We start from the raw sequence: 21,077 nt of genomic DNA on the forward strand, positions 1-21,077 counted from the left end.
GCTAAGTCGTTCCATACGTCAGCCCGAGTTGCTGTGAACGACGCCGAATTGACTCTCCACTATTCGGTCGAATATTATGCAAAAATCAATGCTGGGTCTCAAGATGGGCGATGGTGTTACGGTTATCTGTGAAGTGTTATAAATATAAAATATAAAAAAATTGCGTAAAAAATTAGTGCTGCTCTACAAAATTAGAGAGAATACATTTTAAACTCGATTCAGATTTGCCAAAAACAAACGAATAATCAAATCGATATTACATTCTTAATTTTCTAACCGTTTTTTCGTTATTTTGCTCTTTCAAAAAATCATCGTATGCTATCAATCGTCGCATTGAGATACATATATTTTTTTTGAAGCAGTGTGATCGTATCCTAAATGTAGTCAGTTACCCATAATATGTTTAATAAAGTCTAGTTGGAGTATATAAAATCATTGTACAGGAAAGAACAGTTAGTGATCGTATAAAATTCGGATCAATATCAATACAAATATATTTGCTATAATTTATTATAAGCTTGCGCTATTATGACGTCAGAGCAGAAGTCAACATTGATACATAACTACTTTCCGATAATTTGCTCTTTAACTGAGTTGGTAAAATTTCTGAATAATTATAAAAGAATTCAAATAATTTTTCAGTACAAAAAAATTAAATAAAAATTCTTTCAGAATACTTTAGTAATATGTTATTTGCTTTCATAGCCATTTAAAGGTTTATGATGCATAAAAATCACTAAAAAATTCAGAAAAACCATTATTTAATTAAAGAGTCGTGTGCTGCAAAACGAGAAAAAAATATTAAAAAAATTATGTGACAAATATTAAAAAAAAACCAACAAAAATTAAACAAAATCAACACATTCAACTAGTAAATATTAGATTTATTAATATTAAATTATATTATCTGCTGTAGCACAAAAAAAATCGAAACGTTCTAACGTGAATCTAGGAATGAAAAATATCTGAAAATCATAAGTGCAACTCAAAGAGGAAACTAACCGTATGCAATATAAAGCGTAAATAACAGTACACACCGCGGCGCGTAAATTTCGTGCATTAAAAAATTAAAAAAAAAAAAAATAAACCGCAGTAAAAGCTTAAAACCAACAAAAAACAGAGATTTTTTCATTGATTCACTTAGTGTTCTTCGCCGCTGCCGCCGCCAATTGTGTGGCAGTCAACTAATTGTAACGGTGAGTAGCTTCCTTAGCTTCCAAAGTAGTTTATAAACATACATACATCTATCGCCTATTAATTTTATTATACATATAGAGGCGGGCAATTTATGAAGCCCATCACTCGGAGCGAATTTCTTGTGTTATCCATCGCCGCTGATAAGCTTGTAAATATTATGCCATAAATTAGAATTTTAAATGAGGCATCGAGTGTCGTAATAAACACACACATCAGGCAAACACTTCGGTTATATCTAAATGCATAATATTTATATATCACCATATACATACATATCTCTATATATACACAACCATACATACATATATTATTTTATGTCACTAAATATAATTTTCCTACAGTTTCCATATTACAGCCAAGCGTTTCAGCTTTTACACAGACAATAACTTTTAATAGTAATTTAAAATTAATTGAAATATTACTTTTACGATCAAATATCATATGGTAACAATTAATTTTATTCGCCTATAAAATTAACCCGTGCTTAAAGTATACGAGTATACATAGTATAGAATATCTAGTGGCTGGCAACACAGAAACAGAGTGAGGAGCCCTATTTGAATGTAAGTGTTGACGGCTTAGAAAAACTGTTTATAAAAGTTTATTGTTATTGTGGAATGAAATACATATTATAGAAACTTGGGGGATACTTTTCCAATTTTTGAAGAGAGAGAATGGTTTTAATTCAAGATCTTCCATGTATTTTTCATAAGGGCTTATATCCACTTGCAAGTCAAGAAAACGTCCTATTTTTAAAAAGGTATTTCATTTAATAAATAAGTCTACATTTACGGATCTTATGAGTACATGCTTCTCTTTATTTACTGGCGTAGATATGGCCAGTCGCGTCTTCTTTTAGCAATTTGGCTCCTATTTGAGATACCAAGTGCAGTCAGGTCCTTCTCAATCTCATCTCTTCAACGGAGTAGAAGTCTACCTCTTACTCTATTTCCCCCCGGGGGGTGTACTGCGCCGAAAACTTTCAGAGCTGGAGCGTTTTCATCCATACGAACATGACCTCAATGTCGAATCGAATGCGATATTCGCCGTTACCAATGCGAAAAGGACCACAAGTCTTCCGCAGAAACTTTCTTTCGAAAATGTTCTCATTGTCCATGCTTTTGCACCATATAGAAGGAGAAATAAAATGTGACTTACAGAGTCTGGTCTTTGTTCGTCGAGAGAGAGCTTTACTTCTCAATTGCTTACTCAGTCCGAAGTAGCACCTGTTCGCAAGAGTTATTCTGCGTAGGATTTCAAGGCTGACGTTGTTGTTGGTGTTAATACTGGTTCCAAGATAGACGAAATTATCTACGACTTCGACGTTATGACTGTCAACAGTGACGAGTCGCGAGTGCGGCCACTCTTTGTTTGACGACAGGAGATATTTCGTTTTGCCCTCGTTCACTACCAGCCCCTTTTGCTTCGCTGCCTTATCCATTCTTGAAAAAGCAGAACTAATGGCACGGGTGTTGAGGCCAATTCTATCAATATCATCGGCGTACCACAGCAGTTGTACACTCTTATAGAGGAGGATTCCTTCTCTGTTTAGTTCTGCAGCTTGAATTATTTTCTCCAGCAGTAAATTGCAAATGTTGTAAGATAGGAAGTCGCCTTGTCTGAAACCTCGTTTGGTATCGAAAGGCTCGGAAAGGTCTCCCCGATTTTGACGGAGATTTTGGTATAGCTGCACGTCAGTTTACAAAGTCGTATTACTATTGCTAGGATACCAAATTCAGACATAGCGGCTAAAGTCAGCTTCTTTTCATGCTGACAAAAGCAGTTTTGAAATCGATCATTCCTATGAAAAGTGTAAGCACGATTTGTTCCAAAGTCACTAAAATTTTTCGAAAAACAGCGTCGCGTTAACGTCTGTGAAACAATGCTTTCCGACTACCGGGATGTCATGAAACGTATTATTACCAGCGATGAGTCTTAGATCCATGCTCACGGCTCGGAAACAGACGAGCAAACGGCCGAGTATCGTGGCAAAGATGAGCCGAAGCCGAAAGAACCGCGTCAAAGCAGGTCAAAAATCAAGGTTATATTGAGAGTTCGATTATCGAGGTGTGGTGCACTCCGAATTTCTTTCGATCGGCCAACAAGAAATACTATTTGAGTGTTATGCGCCATTTGCGCGAAGCTGTTCGTAAAATGAGGCCGGTATTATGGGTCGAAGAGGGATAACTTTGAGGGGGATGACATCGATTTTGAAGAAAAAATTAAGAAATTAAAAATTATGAACACAGTCTTACTACTTTTTGCCCGGAGTAATATGCGTCACTCTCTAGTACCAACTGAAAACATGGAATTTAAAAGGGTTAGTCTTCCCTTGTTACACTCTTTACTCTGAAATCTTGCTTCATTATTTACTAAAATTCCAAATTCGCTTTTCATACAATGAACTTTTATATAATTTCCGCCATAAAACTCCGCTTGTCTGACTTTCCTTAGAGGCTAATTTAAATTGCGCAAACTCACTGATTAATTTTATTATATTATGTATAAGGATGCTAATATTTCTAGTCTGCCTTAATTAGTAGGCTTTTACTTACGTCAATTTCAATGAGTGTCTGATAGCAGAGAGATCTTCATATGCATACCTACACACCTACATATACACGCTTTCTTCGCTATCTCGAAGCAGAAATCGCTGAACAAAAGACTTGTCCACACAACACATCCTCTCACAGAATTTAACGAAAGAAATTGGAAGGTACGATACAGATTTTCCTGTATGTGTGTTTATTCTTGCGTGAGTGTTTTTATAGCCTCGAGCATGGAATGGCGATATGCCATGCAACCTTGAGTATGTCAAAAATATGTATAAGAAATCAATTTTTGATGTTTTTTATGAATGAAGGTGTACTGAATGGTAGAAAAGATTATTATATACATATATATGTATGTATGTGTTAACTGTTATATGTTGCTTGGCGCCATCAAAAATCAATGGCGTAATATTTTTTGCGAAATTCTTCAATATGCTCACATGAAATTTAACGCTTTTTATTTCGATACTAAATATTATTTCTAAGAATTATTCCGATTGAAAAGTTCGTGCACAAACCTAATATCTAAATCTGTTATTGTAATACATACATACATATTTTAAATTGTATATGTGTACATTTTCCAGCGGCAAGCATATTGTGTGACGCTATGCGCTATTGATTTGCATTGATTGAACAGGGAATTACGGCTAGAAGGATAACCTTACTCAAAGTCCATATTAAGCAGCTCTTTGTCAGGCAGTCCGTAGAGAATTGTGCGGCAAGCGTGTGCAAAGGATTTTTATTAACTTGTTGCCTAACCGCACACAATCATTGAACTACATAGTAAATAAATTCAGTTCAGAAGTAGCTGTTATATTGTAACTAGTTATTAACTGGTAACAAAGTAATGCCTTTATACAAAGTTTAAAGGTACTATTTTGAGCTTTGATTTTACTTCTACTTTGATAGAAAAAATAATAACTGAGCAATATTCATCTAGTATTAGACCAGCAATGCGATGAAGAACAACGTTGTTATTGGACGAGTTTCTTTTGAAACTCGGAGGCGTTGTTCTATAAGAAAATCCTGCTTTTCAACAACAGTTTACGGCTTTCAAAGTTTTAAACTTACATAAAATGAAGGAAAGTAATTCATGATTCGCATTTCTTCGCTGGATAACTAGATAATTCTACAACAAATCTGAGCGAACCTTTGCCAAATTTCTTGAAGAAAATTTTTCAAATAAAAAACTTTTTCTTACAAGAACTTGGTTTTGATCAGATAGTTGGTACAGCTTTTTGTTACAATAGTCCGATATGAGAGATTCCGATAAATGAGTAGCGGTGAAAAGATGTAAAATTTATGATGGACGGCTAATATATAGATATTTTATCGGGTCTCGTTTTGGGTGTTGCAAACTTCGTTTTAAACCAAATACATATCTACTATAAACGGTACATTAGAGCATAATTTAATTGAGGTTCGCACCGCGACCTAAGGTATATTGTATCCTCTCGTCCATGACATATGTATATCCATAAAGGCAACCGATCCAACCGATCTATACGGGGTTAGATCTCCGGAATAATAGCCTTTGGTCGAATAAAATCCGGGCCAATTCCGGTAACGTAGAACCGGCTGTTCTGTTGTGAGAAACTCGCTTCCTCGCTGTACGGAACTAAACACTCTCCCCCACTAAAACCAAGGCGACCATATTCACAAACTGGCCGAAGGAGTACAGACTTGTAATTAATATTGCAGTCGATGGCGTTAAGATTCTGACTGTCAATAACTTTCGACAGCCTGTGCTCCTTTACTCCTCACACGACCGTCATTATTGCGAAAGTAAAAAGCCGCAACAAAATTCTGAAGTTGCTAGCCGGCAGCACATGGGGAAAAGACAAAGAAACGTTTTGGCATCATACAAGGCAATCGGTCGGCCGGTCCTTAACTACGCCGCATCAATATGGTCGCCTGTATGCAGTGAAACGCAGGTGAGGAAGCTGCAAATATGTCAAAACACTGCACTCCGAAGTACGACAGGATACCGCTTTATGTCGCTCATCGAACACCTGAAAGTGAGGTCCATATGCTTCCAGTATGCCGTCCGTATGTTCCTCACCAAGCAGTTTCTTCTGGGGTGTTTTTTGCGCAGCTTCTTTCTGGCTGCTGTAGCAAGTTAAACTCCTATTAATCCGTTATGGACCCTCACGTATCAAACATATGTCCAGCGTACAATGAGTCCCCGCATGACACTAACCATCTGTTTGCATGACATTCCAACCCTACACATCTGGCACCCTTCTCGCTTTGGTTCGATCCCGTCGAAACAGCAAGTTTCCTGGGCCTACCGTTGGATGTGGATGACGTCGATAACAACTTATCTAATCCTTAACATCCTAACTTGCTGGGCGCTATTGAGGTGATTCCTATCCACATATGTATATGGATCCAAGGGCCTTGAGCCAGTGTCTGCAATCTAGAATCAGATGCTCAGAAGTTTCCGGTTCAGTGTCACAAACCGGAAGTTTGCATAAGAAACCATGTCCATGTTGGGTCTCGTAAGCAAGCAGTGCCCAGTTTTGAGAACTGCTTACGAAAGAAGGACGAATTCTTTGTAAAAACAATAAACTGAAAATATTAACTTGTAAAATATACATTTCTTCAAAAAAATTCTTTATAAATCTTCAAAAATCGTTCAATAAAATGCAGAATTCAATGTGGAACTGGCTATAGGTCAATTATAACAAAATAGCTCGTAAATGGAATGAGGTAATTTCAAAGACAGAAAATAGCTCGGACTTCCTTCCACATCTCCATTGTTGGATCGCAGAATTCATGTACAATTTTTTGTGAAACCATAAGACTAGTCAAATGAGTATAATAATACAAAACGACATGCTGGGTTATCAGAAGTAGTATGTTTAGTACGCCATTAGTTAGGTTATGTAACTTCTCCTGTCAATGCAGCAACCAACGCATTGCTGCGCTGGCTGTGTGAGACAATCTGACTTTCAGCGAAATTACTACAACTTCTTTTTGTATATTTGTTGCTTTCAGCGCATTCGTGGTCTTTCTAAACTCAACCCAATACAACAGTCATTCAATTACGCAGATGTAGGTCCAACTAAAGGGAATGTCGCGCTGACGTCGTTTAGACAAACAACGCATTACAATGGCCAATATTGTTCGTATTTAGAATTTTTGCGTTCTTTGCATTCGTTTATAGGACGTGTGTTCTGCATGCATCATCGCTCGCATAACGGTTGTTATGTGGGTTGTACGCATTTTCGCTTCGCAAAAGTTTACCAACCGTTGACAAATGACCTAAGCAAAATGGTTCGGTTTCATTGCATAATAAATATATGTATGACGTCACTGCTTTTAAACCATGCGCAATGTCTTACTATTTTAGCTAGACTAGAAGACTGCAGTGAGCTGAAATCTGAATAGTGATGGATGTAAAGGTGACAGGCGATTTTTAGGAATTTATAAAAAAAGAAACTACTATATCAATTGCTTTATATTTTTAAAAGTATTTTTTTAATCAACATAGTCTTCGAAGTTGATACACTGGTTACAGCGACCCGCCAACTTTTCGATAAAATTTTTGTTGTGCGATTTGTGATATGCTTAAAAGTAAGCCTTAGTTCCGGCGAATTGACAAAAACTTCTTCCCCACAGGTATTTTTTTTTTTTTAACAGGAAATAGACGCTAGGGGCTAGATGTGGATAATACGGAATTTGCGGAAGCAATTCGAAGCCCAATTCGTGAATTTTTGCCATGGTGTATTGTCTTGGTGCAACAGCAATTTTTTTTTCTTCAAATGCGATCGGTTTTTGGGAATTTCGTCCTTCAAACGATCCAATAATACTTTGTAATAGTCGCTCTTGTTGGCAGTCCCTTCAAGGCAGTCAATAAACGTTTTCCATGCGCATTCCAAGATACAAACCTGGACAGCCGACTCTTGCGTTTTCCACGCCTTGGAGCGGGTTCATTGCGTGCAGTCCACTCGCATGACTGTCGATTGGACATCGGAATGAAATAATGCAGCCATGTTTCAACCATTGTCACATTTCGATGGAAAAACTCGGGCTTAATGCGCTTGAATATCTTCAAAGTTTGTCTCGAATCATAAACTCGTCGTGATTATTCTTCTTCTTTATTGGCGTAGACATCGCTTACGCGATTATAGCCGAGTTAACAACAGCTCGCAAGTCGTTTCTTCTTTTCGCTACGTGGCGCCAATTGGATATTCCAAGCGTAGCCAGGTCCTTCTCCATCTGGTCCTTCCAACGGAGGAAGGTCTTCCTCTTCTCTGCTTCCCACGGCGGGTACTGCGTCGAATACTTTTAGAGCTGGAGTGTTTTCGTCCATCCGGACAACATGACCTAGCCAGAGTAGCCGCTGTCTTTTAATTCGCTGAACTAGTCGTCATATATCTCAATTATATCATCGTTCCATCGAATGCGTTAATCGCCGTGGCCAACGCGCAAGGACCATAAATCTTTCGCAGAACTTTTCTCTCGAAAACTAGCAACGTCGACTCATCAGTTGTTGTCATCGTCCAAACTCTGCACCATATAGCAGGACGAGGATTATAGAGTTTGGTTTTTGTTCGTCCAGAGAGGATTTTACTTCTCAATGCGTACTCAGTCCGAAGTAGCACCTGTTGGCAAGAGTTATCCTGCGTTGGATTTCCAGGCTGACATTGTTGGTGGTGTTTACACCGGTTCCAAGATAGATGAAATTATCTACGTCTTCAAAGTTATGACAGCCAACAGTGACGTGGGAGCCTAGTCGCGAGTGCGAAAACTCTTTGTTTGGTGACAGGAGATATTTCGTCTTACCCAAGGTTCACTACCAGCCCCATTTGGTTCGCTTCCTTATCCAGTCTGGAGAAAGTAGAACTAAAGGCGCGGTTGTTGGGGCCAATTATATAAGTGTTTTGTACATTTTTATAGAAGCTTGTACCTTCTCTTTTCAGCTCTGCAGCTTAAATTATTTTCTCCAGGAGTCGATTGAAGAAGTTGCATTATAGGCAGGCGTTTTTTCTGAAATATCGTTTGGTATCGAACGGCTCGGGGGAGGTTCTTCCCGACTCTGACGAAGCTTTTGCTATTACTCAACGTCAGAAAAATTTCAAATTCCTCTTCCTTTTCGTGCTTAAATAATTTACTACTTATATGAAAAAATAGGCATTTTTTCGGCCGCCAAAACGAGCGTAACCCATTAAGCATCTGAGAATAAAGTTTCTGCGAATTTTCTATTCTCTGATATCACATCCTCTCAGAAGAGCGGTCTGCTCCATGTAAATATTCACTTTGCACCAATGATCTGAAATTAATTAAACCGAAATGTCTGTCAACAACACATTTTCATCGGTACTTTCGCCTTAAAATCACTTTAATTTCCGTTGCACATTTCTGTATTTCATCTACGTGGTTTGGTCATTTCCGTTTCTACTTAACAAAATTTAATCGATGTTACAAAAACACATAGAGTATATAGAAAAGCAACAACCACACATCGATTGAGTCGCATGTCTGCTGTTCATTAGGCGCGTTGCCATGTGTCTTCCACATTGTTGGTTGTGGCCCACGCTATTTTCCACTGCTAAGATTTTGTTTTTTTTTTATTGTAGAGTTTTCTGCAACTGATTTCAGGCCTTGTGGCATTCGTTTTATCGCAGTTATGCCAATGGCATGAAAATTATACTATTTTTGGAGGTTTTCATTTGACCTTTGGAAATATTTTCTGCAGAGAAAGGGAACCGCTGAATGAGTGATTAAGGTGACGTGATGAGACAAAACTTAAAAAAATGGTTTGTAATTAGACAATGCCAAAACTTCTTCTTATATATGTAAATATGCGGGTCAAAGAATCTTTCAGACATTCAGCTAACATCAAAGCAGCCAAAACAAAGAGCCTCGACAAACATTTCCCTACGTGTAGGCGTCAGTTATGTATAGTTATTTCGTTGTATTATTTTGCGAGCATTTGTAGGGCCTGTTATTAGGGGTGCCCTACTTTTAACAAATCAAAATTTTATCTCTCATCGCTTTCTCTATTTTCTTTATCTGACCTGAAGACATTCAGGAGCTGACGATTCATCCAGAAAAAAACAACGGTTTGGTGTGGTTTGTGGGTCGGTGGAATCATCGGTTCAGATTTTTTCAAAATGATTTCGTTGAGAACGTAACCGTCAATGGCTATCGTTATGGCGGCACGATAATCGACTATTTGATGTCTGAAATTGAAGCTGGTGATCTTGGCGACATTTGGTTTCAACAAGATGGCACCACTTCACACATCAATCAATGGATTTATTGAGAGAACATTTCGGTGAGCAAAAAATTTGTAAAGTCTAAAGTCTATGCGGACAATATTGCTTCGATTCAGGCCTTGGAACAGAACACCACACATGTAATTCGCCAGTTACCAGTCGAAATGCTCTAACGAGTCATCGAAAATTGGACTCAACGGATGGACCATCTGAGACGTAGCCGCGGCCAACATTTGAAAGAGATAATCTTCGAAAAATAAATGTCAAAGAATGTTCTTTCGAATGATAATACACATTCGCCAATAAATTTCAAGTTTCTGTGTTTTTTTCTTTAAAAAAGTAGGGAATCTCGAAATGGATCGCCCTTTAGTTATCTTTAAGTAATTCGGCAAGCTAATGCTTTGAGTCCAAATTTTCAATTACAATCACAATAAAAACTCGTTTTTGCTATTACGCGAGCTTCTTATCTATGCTATCAGGTTCAGATTGATGTCCTCTCTGGAGAAGGATAAATAAAATGCTACCAAGAAATGGTGTCTATAGAGAGGCATGCTATGGTTGTATCGACTGTTTTATTTCCTTCGTGACGGCTTTGTCTGAAACCTCAAACTTCCTTGTATATAAGAAATGGCCGAGAATGTTGAGAGAAATGCTTTCCCTATTAAAGACATCAACACAGATGCTTACCTTTTTTGACAGGCCGTCGTTCATTCTTCTATGATCACAAATAATTGCCAGATTGAAGATATTGCAGTCGCTTCCATGCTCATCACTCATGCTGTAATCATAATATCGCATATTTATGAATATTTTCTCTTGTAATCATGATTTTTTTTTTAGCAGCACACAAGTCACTCCTCTCTAGTACTCTAAACACTAAATATTATAAGTATTGCCTCTACTGCGTGTAATCGCCTTTCATGTTTTACCTGCATACTTAATTTTCTGTCTTTTCGTCGTGTATTTAATTACAGCCTGAACCTGCAGCAGTAACACAATGCCTGGCGGTACGGGTGGTGGCAATGGCTACGAGGAGGTGGCCGCCGCCAGACGCGGTCGCTTTCATGTGACCTCAACGGCAGCACAAGGACCACCAGAGACGACCTTCGGGCGATTTCGTCTAATGCCCACATGTAAGCATAATAAATTGTTTGTATATTTTTGTATAGCCCATATAAAGGACTTAGAGGAAAAGTGGCATAGAATGGCGCTTAAGAAACATTGTTAATTAAATTGATATTTTATACGCTGTACTTAACTTTGCCAGAAATTAAAAACTATATCGAAAATATTTATATTTTCAAGCCGGTAATGCAGAGGGTTCACCTGTATTATGATTAGGAAAAGTCTTAAAACACAATTACTGGTTAGGGAGACTCCTAAAACGTCTGTAAAACTCTTTATCGCGAGAAATAGATAAGTTATGGATACACTTTCTGACCGCCGCGATCGGGATTCAATCGTATTGAACATACGTTTCGAATTATTTCCATTATAAGTATTCGAGCTTCACGAAGAAAGCCGAATTTTTAATTTAGTTCCATTTCTGTTTCGAAAGGCTAATGTGAAGCTGGAAGAAAGCTGAATATAACTGGCTCTTTCAGAAAATGTATGACCTACTCTTCGGTGTTCAATGGTTAGTAGAAAGGCTGAATTCAGGAATCTTGTATATCACTCTTTCAAGAGCGCTGAAATTTATTCGTAACTAAATCCGGCTGAAAAAGTGAGAGAGCTTAAGAGAAATGTTTGGATCTCGAAAAAGTGTTGTTTCATATAATGCCATAGTCCAAAATTGCTTTTCCAGGTTCAGATACCACTCCATTACTTTAGTATTATCCGTAAAGCCCAAGCCAGAAGTGCATTCAACCCAAAAAACCAGCTTGGCAAATATTTTACCATTGGAGGTATTGTCGAAAGTCTTCTCTAAAACCCACATTTTAATTTAATTTTAATAAAATTTTATAACACAATTTCAAACTTATTTAAGTCATTAACATACATACATATACTCTCTCTTTTTTTGCTCTCCAGCTAATTATGGTGCCATTTCGCCCATTTTGCATCGTGGTCGTTTCGCTGTTATCCCCGAGGAACCGCAAGGTTCACCGGCACAGGGCACACCCCCTGCGGGCGGTGCGATGCGCTCGCCCTCGCCGGAATGGGATTTTGATATTGAACAGGTAAGTCGATGAGCATATTTATATACGAATAAATACATACATAAATATATGCTTATGTGCATCGTGTTATGTATAAGTCTCTTTCGTAGTAGTAAAAACAAGCAACTGTTCTCAGCAAACTTTGCGCTCCAGCAAGCGGAATTTCGGAGAAAACTATTACTATTCAATTTAACATCCTTTCATTCGTCTTTTACCGCAATTTTTATAATTACTGGTTTCTGCGTAAAGCTCTCAGACAAGAACTGATTAAAATTGTTGAAAAGCGGTGTTATTTGGACTTTCTTTTACTTGGTATTAAATTCAAATACATACATACATATTTCAAAGATCTGAAATCTGATTTGAGTGAAATTAAATTTAAGGGGCTACATGGGTTTACGGGTTTTAAAAATCGAATTTGACTTATGGACCTGTGATAATTCCTGGACCAATTTCACATATTTTCGGCATTGAAAAATTATATATCCAACTATATATGAACGTGTTATATACGCAAACAATAAGTTCAGAACCGACCTGGTTCCACCCATTTTTAACACAAGGACACACTATTATAGTGAAAACATTATTTCTGAATTTCAATAGCATAACTCAAAGATTGAATGATATTTCCGGTAAATAGTAAGCCGTAGGCACTGAGATCCATCATTATTTTTAGACGCGAAATGGCATACCTTAAAGAACTGGATTTTACTTAAAGGTTGACACCAACTCCTCTGAACCCTATTGGAAACATCTTTGCTGTGACATTTAGGACCGTTTCTTCAATGGCTGTCAATTAAATTCTGTTTAGCTTAACTACGACTACTTCTTTCGGTAAATAACCTTTTTTAACCAGAACTTAATTGATCCAGACATTGAGAAAAAGACCCTTAATGCTTTTGACGCATTTATTTTGTGAGTTATTACACTATTAGTAGATTTATATGAAGGTTGGGCGTGGTTATCATTCGATTTCACTCATTTTTTTATCGTTTAACAGTTCATGGAATTTGGTAGGCGTGGCGTAGTCTAATTCCGCCCATCTGCAATACAAAGTGCCCTTGAATTGCAGGGAATACGTCTACCCCGTTTCATCAAGATATCTCAATTTTTCTTACTCGACTCTAGAATTTCTATCAGCTACGGAAATTCGCACCGTGTATTTTTATAATTTTTTAGTAAAATTTATTAAAAATACTTTCGTAATATTGTAAACTTACCCTTAGTCACCTGGAACTCGCTACTGGAAAAGTTACAGATCTTTCTACGAAATAAATGAGAACAAAACACAAAGCAACGAGTAGACTTCCAAGGAAAATGTAAACAACGTAAAACATGAAAACAGCTGATAGCCGACCAACAGCATGAAGTTCCAATAAGCGACGCAAAAATAATAATAAACACAACAAAGTAAGTGCTGTCTCATGCTCTTAAAAATAATACTACGTCTGTATGTGTACACGTCAACATTTTGAGTGAATAAATAGTCAACGCGACGCATGAAAACAAAGGCCCGACGTACTTTGGCGCTGTTTACAAAGGTTTTCGGAGCGGGTTGATAAGAGGGTGAATTGTGGATAACGAGTTTCGATGGCTGGCGAGCAAACCAGCTGAGTGGCGGGGCTGTCAAAACGTGCGCAGGCTAGCGAATGGAAATATGCTTTGACAATTGGAAACTGGAACTGAAACTGGAACAATTTGGAGTAGCGAAAACGCTTGAGAAACGAAAGTATTGAATTGGAACGAATTAGCAAATGCTGGAGAACATTTTAGTAGCACGCTAGTAAAACGCTAAACAGAAACAAAAGGAAATAAAAAACACTTTAACTGGAACACATATGTATATTTTGTAACAACAAAAAGTACAAAAGGTAAAATAAGTCAGCTACTAGCTAGAGGTAATGGACAAATAGCATCGTCTAAATTGATGCGTGCTAACGTAAACGAGTAAATTCTAAACGATTTCGTTGTTACACTCGAATAGCTGAAGGCTTGGTATTGTGAAAACATCAAATGCTTGATGCTTTTGTAGGTAGAGGCCGACATTTGGTATCTCAGAATAATAACAAGAAGTGGAACTCCGGTAATTGTGGGCTAAAGTGTTGCCATCAAACAGAAGGCAAAAGAAATGAAAACGGCTTGGAATCGGGCAATTGTATGGAAGTATACGACTTTAGTACTTAGCAAACTAGCGACGAGTGTAAACGTATAACAACGTAGTCGGTGTTGATTTCGTTTAATTGTTTTTGGTTGGTCGGTCCGATACAAAACAGGAAACGGACCTTATAAATAAACAACTCAATTGCAGTGAGCATAAAAATTATTTAAAATACTAACTAAATATTGTTGCAAAGTAATTAATTAATATACGGTGTGAATTCGAGCGGACATTACGCCAACGATCGTGTGCATGTTCGTATGCAGTTCTGCGCCAACCGTTTTGCTCATCGTCAGTAAGTTTAGCTAACTTCGCGAGTGTTTGACGTTCTGCTGCGTTAATATTGCATTCAATACAGTATTTAATGTTTGCCGTTTGTAAGAAAATTAAATATAAATGTCATTTAATTAATTGTGCAGTGTTTTTAATGAATGTTTGTTAAATCCTTCGAGATTTCCAAGCGTGCGCGAAAGCAAAAGTGAAGCAAAACGAAGTATGTGCAATAAAGTTTATGAGAAATTAGAGAAAGAGCAAAGCTAAAATTTCTAAAATCCGATATAAAAATTCTTAATGCACGAGTGTATTATTTAGTGCAAGTGTGCCAATGGAAGTTGGAGCGGGAGAGAGTGGCAAAAATCAGCAAAAGTTAAGAAAAATATTGAAAGTAAATACTAAGTTAAACTGTATTCCGAGGAATATTGATTGATTTGTTTCCTAGCCGGTGCAGCTTGGCGACATAAATGAGTTTCAATATTTTCTAATATTAAAAGAAAGTGATATGCGTATTTGTTTACATTTAAACGAAGGAATTTCACAGAAAATATATATCATAAACAACTAAATTCTCATAAAATTAAAAGTGACTAAAACTGCGTAAATTAGTTCAAGGTGTCAATCTGATAATGAATCATAAAGGAATGCGATAGTTAACATTGCAAATACAAAGCAAATTACATGTTTTTCTATTTCCGACTTTTTCTAATATTTTCCGCATACAATTTTCTTCACTTTGCTTTTTCTGCTTACTTCATTCTAAGTATGCGGCAGATAAAATACTGTGTAAAATAGTGCTGACATTAATTTGTCTGGAAGCGTAAAATTTCAATTTATTCTAAGCGACAACAAATTGTTACATCTAGAATTACTTCGAAAGTCTAAGTATTGATGACAATTTTTTTTTAATTTTAAATTCAAATAGCTTAAAATAATAGTGAAGCCATGATAGAGTTAACTTTGATGATTTTCTAATTAACTCAGTGAAATATTAAAAAGATATACAATAAAAGAAACATAAAATATGTATATAAAAGTGGCTGAAGTTGATATATTTGTAATTAAACAAAATAAAAATAAAACTGAATACATTTAAAAAAAAAAAAAAACAAATAAAAAAATAAATTATGACGATATAAAAATGAAAAATGTTTGTGTAAAATTAAATAATATTAAATTAATTCAAATAAATATAAAACTAGTAATTAAACAAAATAAAAATAAAATTGAATAAACTTTTTAAAATATACGTTTGTATGTATTGAAATCATAAAAGCTGCTTGTATGCCATTTGAAAATATTGCTTTCTATAACTTTCAAAAATTAAATTATGGCACTATAAAATTTGAAAATGTTTGTCGAAAATTGAATAATATTAAATAAATTTATACAAATATGATACTTCTAATTTAACAAAATAAAAATAAATGTAATAAATTTTTTAAAATATTTGTATTTAAATAATAAAAGCTGCCATTTGAAAAATATTGCCTCTATACCTTTCAAAATTTAATTATTATTATAATATTATGATAATTAATTAATGAATAACATTTAATTTGAAAATGTTTATGTAACATTAAATTAATTCATGTAAATATGATATCAGTATTATAATAAACGATATTATAAATATATTTCTTTATACATATATGTATATGTATATAATTTAATTCGCACTCGGCAAAAAATGCTTGGCATTCAATATTTTTTCAATTGCTTCTAAGAACACTGATGGGGTGAAAGTTCTTAGCAGGATGTAAATCCGGCTCCGTTTCGTTGTAGTAAAACCGACTTTCTGATTATATTATAAAAAAAAATATTTGTTGTGTATGTAGATATGTACATATGTATGTAGAAACAAATCGTATCTGTTGTGCCTCATTTTCATTAAATACTTAACTTAATAATGCAACTAAATTGTGGAACTGGTTAAAATTTGTAATGCATTTTTATACGCTTTGTAGACACATACATATATGTACATATGTATATATGTACATAGTATGTAATATATCACCCCTGAGATTTTGAATGTTTATAAGCGAAGTCAATAAAGTAATAACTTAAAATCAAATCTTATGACTGGAAAATAAATTCAAAATGTGCAAAAATAAAGAAAACCCGTCTGAAGTGTATATGAAAAATTACAATAATTAATTGAGTATATTGCAAAAAAATATTAAGGCTTAAAAACCAGTTTAAAACTCGATATATGTATCACACTTGCCAGTGTAACTTTAATAATTAAAAATTAAAATTGAATAAAATATGTTTTATATAAATACCCAGAAAATATTTATAGAATATATTATATACAAAAAACTAATTTACGTGGTGAGTTTTGCGTTACCATTTAGACAACGTTTTAAAATCTAAATTATTTGTCAGTTCTGTGTTTTGTATTTGTTATCAGCGCGCAAAAAAATTTATTTCACTTCATTGTTGACTAAACTCATTATTTTCGTTGCAAAGCGTTGTTGAAAACCAACATATGATAAACATTAAAAAACTAGCAAGCTCTAAACATTTTAAAACTACTCAGTATTAGAAAGAAACAACTAAATAACGTGGCAAAACAACTAGTTCAGCGAACACTAAAAAAAAATTAAAATTATTCCAAAAGAAATCAAAGCCATTAACGGCAAACAGCTGTTTTTGGTGTCAGTGGTGGCTCAAAGTCATCACCCCACCGTCCAATCGGCCTACATCACAAGCAGGTCAGGCGAATAACGAACGAATGCTTGACTGATAGGCGGCACTGGGCGAAATGGAACGAACACATAAAATAAAAGCAACGAGTCAAATGAGTGCGTATAATTCAAAACAAAAAAATAAACTTTTTTTAATGCAAAATAAAATAATTGTTGAATTAATTGTTCAATAGAAAATAAGAAAAGAAACAAGAGATTAACTAAAATGAAGGCATAACGTGCATTACATATGTGTATGTATGTGTGTATGACTACATTTTATATATCAGTGAGTGTTGTAATAATGTAAACAAAAGAAAGGAAATACAGCGTTGTGACAACTGCAGGAGTTACAAATCCGCCATTTAGTGGTGGAAATATCAGCAAAAATATAATAAACATACATACATACATACATAGATAAATAGAAATATTGTACAAAAGTGCATGGAATTTGTGTCGCATATTAATAGTATTACCTGGGGGAGCAAATAAAACAATTGTAAAAGTGTGTGAAATGAAATAAATAAAAATGCAATGAAACGAAATATCGTGTTCCCTGACTTCGCTGATCACTACGACGACGTCACTAGCGGCGACAGTGATTGTTCATATGTATATAGTACATGTGTACCCTATGCATATGTATGTATATACTTAAGTACATATTATGTATGTATGTATTTGGAAGCAACTCACCTTTGTTTTGCTCTTTGTATGTTTCTGTTTATAATATTGTTTTCATATTTGTTGCGTTGTTTTTAGCATTATTTTTTGCCTTTTCCTTTCTTTCCGTTTATACTATCTACACATTATTTTGTGTGCTGCGCAAAGCCTTGTACAAATTTTCCACAAAGTCGTCATGCTCTGCGTAGCTACACGAGTTTTCTCTCTCTCTCTCTCGTTCACAAGCGCTTTGTTTACATGATATTTGTGCGCTGCCCGGTCGCGCACTGCTGCTGATAAGATATAATGACCTCCTTATGTTGCTTTTCGGTGAAGAAATATTTGTTAGACATCTGAAGAGTTGATTTGTAAAAGTATTTGTGTGTGATTTTTGCCTTACTCCGCTCCACTCCCAACAACGACTGTCTATTGGCAAAATTAAAGAAATAAATCATATTGTAGTGCAACAAGTTTTCACACTATATTTTGTAATAATTCAAAATTTCATTTTTTAGTTTAATTTAGAAATGTACGAATGTCGATACAAAAAGCGATACATGTTTGAAATTAATACGAAAATAAACGAAGCTTGAAAATAATTGAAGAAAAAGGCAAACAAACAGTGCATATTTTGTTTCAGTGTAACTCGAAGTGTGAATTTTGTGTAAAATAATACCACGTTCGACGTGCAAAAGCGCTGCAAAATAAAATAAAAAAGTCAAAGTTAGTGAAAAAATAAATAAAAACGACCAGCAAATAAATAATATAATTTACATGAACAACGCAAAAGTTTGAATAATTAAAATTATTTCATCGCCTGCTGCTTACTAAGTGTCACTGTGAAAACGAAATGCCAGCTTGTTGAAAAGCCAGAGCAGCAAATAAAAAAATCGTTTTACAAAGTAAAACCAAATTAAACAAATGTAAATTTTTAAAAAGTACCTAAAATAAAATATTTAAGAAAATACAAACAAGTTCAAAACAGTGTTTTAAAAAAATTTGTAAAAATTATGAGAAGTTTTGAAAAGTGCCGCAGCTATATTAAAGCATAAAAAATAAACAAGCACTGCGTTGGTCTGCAAGTTTATACAACGAAAATAATCAAATTTCCACTAAAAATCCAAATTTTCACAAAAAACCAAAATTGCCACAATAACCGTGTGGTAAACCTCCGAAAAACGTGCCACTCATGGAAAAATCATTTACGCAGTTTATTGACACGCTCCCACAATTTTCCGTGTTACATTTTCCCCACAGTGTTTGTGTGTTGTGTTTGTGCGTGAACGCCTAAAAGCTATACAAATATATACCTACATATTTTCGATTTCTTTGTTATTGTGTTGCATTGTGCATTTATTTCGTACAAATATATACATATACTTGTGCAGCAATATTAATTTATTTTCGTCTACGTTTGTTTTGTGCATAAACTCGAGCAGTGCTTCGTATTGCCGTCTACAATTTACCACAGCAGCGTAAAAATACACCCTTTATCTCTTACACACAAAAACATACACCAAAATAGGTGCGTATATAATACATTTTTTTTATTTATCAAATTTTATTATTTTTTATCTGTCGTGAAATATGCTACTCTTCGATTGTGTTGATATGACTTGGGGTTAATTTGTTTCATGTTGAAATTATTTATCTTATCACAAAAATACTCTGGTATTTATCTTACAATTGTTGTGTGGAGAAAAAATGAATGCGTAGGGATTTTATTATGATTTTGTGCTGTCAAAATTGTTGAGTTATCTAATGTGCAAGTTTTAATCAAATAAATATTTTTCGAGTCTACAGAATGTGCTACATTGTCAAACACCATACAGAGTAATGAAATAGAATCAACACTGTTCGAATGTCAGTCTGTTTGTCTAATTTACACTATTCCATGTGATGAACACCAACAAAGGTGTATTCGTAAACAATTTCATGAAGATATACATATTTATTAATATGTATGTATGTACATATGTATGTATATTCAAAACGTTTTCAGGCATGAATTTGCATTCAAGCATATAAACGGAGCGAAAGGCAAACCAAGTTGCATTAAGGGGTTACATGGATTTCCTCGGGTAAAAAACAGCCTTTTGCAACAATCTTTTTCTCATATAAAAATTGAAATATTTTATTAGAATTTTTTATTGTTTAAAATCTGAAATTTTTGGAAAAAATATTTTAAACTCGGCCATTGCGACGCCTTTTCCGGTGACCCCTGCACCCGTGTTGGCGGTATAACTCTCTACAGGATTATTTAAAGTGACAAAATAAGCGTTTTAGTTAAAACCTTAACTTAGAACTTGGACGAAGGTAAAGAACTGAAAATTGGATTTTTGGCAGGAATTTTTTTTTTACAAAAAATGAAAATTTCAGTGAAAATTTCTCGACATTTTGTTTTTCCAAATCGTTAAAATTGAAAAAAAGATCTTCAACCAAGTCTTTAAGAATTGTATCTCAAAGACCTGTGTAAAATTTCATCAAGATCGGTGGAGTAGTTCTCGAGAAATCTTGCCAACCGACTTCAAAAACACAGTTTCGACAAAAAACGCGTTTAAAGACGCTTTTAAGGGGTCAGTAAGGTAATATTATTTTTAAATTAACCGTTGAGTTTTAGAACACGCGTATAGTAAAGATATTTGGTATTTGTATTTTTTATAGTATTTATAATTTTTTTTTTATTAAAATGCATCGTTCGGAGATCAACCTTACAATTTTCTGTAACAAACTTTGTAAGATAATCATTTCTAAGCCAGCTTAATAAGTGCTGCCGTGTCACAGTTTAATATTTTGTAATTTTTTTTTGTAAATATTTCGGTGTTTGCGAGCGTTTTAGCGGCAAAAACCTCATTTAGTGTGAGTTTCTCCAGGCACGTAGGCTTTTAAATTGCGTCAGCGTTAGGTTATTAATATATAGTATAATTTTAAACACGATTTTCGTGTTTTTTTCTTGTCAAGCTGATAATTCATTTCATTTATTTATATAATTATAATAACTGAATAAGGCTACAAATAAAATTCAACATTTTGTACCCAGAACAGGGTTAGTAAGTTGTTGTTTTAGTGGCACAATTCTGCCGAGTTGGCAGTCCTTTGCTGACCCGACTGTCGTGGGAACGGAATGGATTATTATCTATGGTAAC

General features: G+C 35.0%; 1 protein-coding gene across 2 annotated transcripts in view; it reads left to right on the forward strand.

The window, feature by feature from the left end:
* Positions 1 to 21,077, forward strand: part of LOC126767882 (5'-AMP-activated protein kinase subunit gamma-1) — a 236,166-nt gene that overhangs the window by 11,617 nt on the left and 203,472 nt on the right. Inside the window, exons 2-4 of one of the 2 annotated variants that reach the window (XM_050485583.1) lie at positions 706 to 1,196; positions 10,954 to 11,112; positions 12,011 to 12,159. In XM_050485583.1, coding sequence (XP_050341540.1) covers positions 10,977 to 11,112; positions 12,011 to 12,159 — 285 coding nt within the window. In that variant the 5' untranslated portion in view covers positions 706 to 1,196; positions 10,954 to 10,976. Of the gene's footprint in view, positions 1 to 705; positions 1,197 to 10,953; positions 11,113 to 12,010; positions 12,160 to 14,051; positions 14,793 to 18,446; positions 19,457 to 21,077 lie in introns of those variants that run through there. The other variant, XM_050485582.1, reaches the window with a different exon arrangement.

The sequence above is a fragment of the Bactrocera neohumeralis genome, chromosome 2 (assembly GCF_024586455.1).
Source record: "Bactrocera neohumeralis isolate Rockhampton chromosome 2, APGP_CSIRO_Bneo_wtdbg2-racon-allhic-juicebox.fasta_v2, whole genome shotgun sequence".
In the NCBI taxonomy this organism is placed as follows: Eukaryota; Metazoa; Arthropoda; class Insecta; order Diptera; family Tephritidae; genus Bactrocera; species Bactrocera neohumeralis.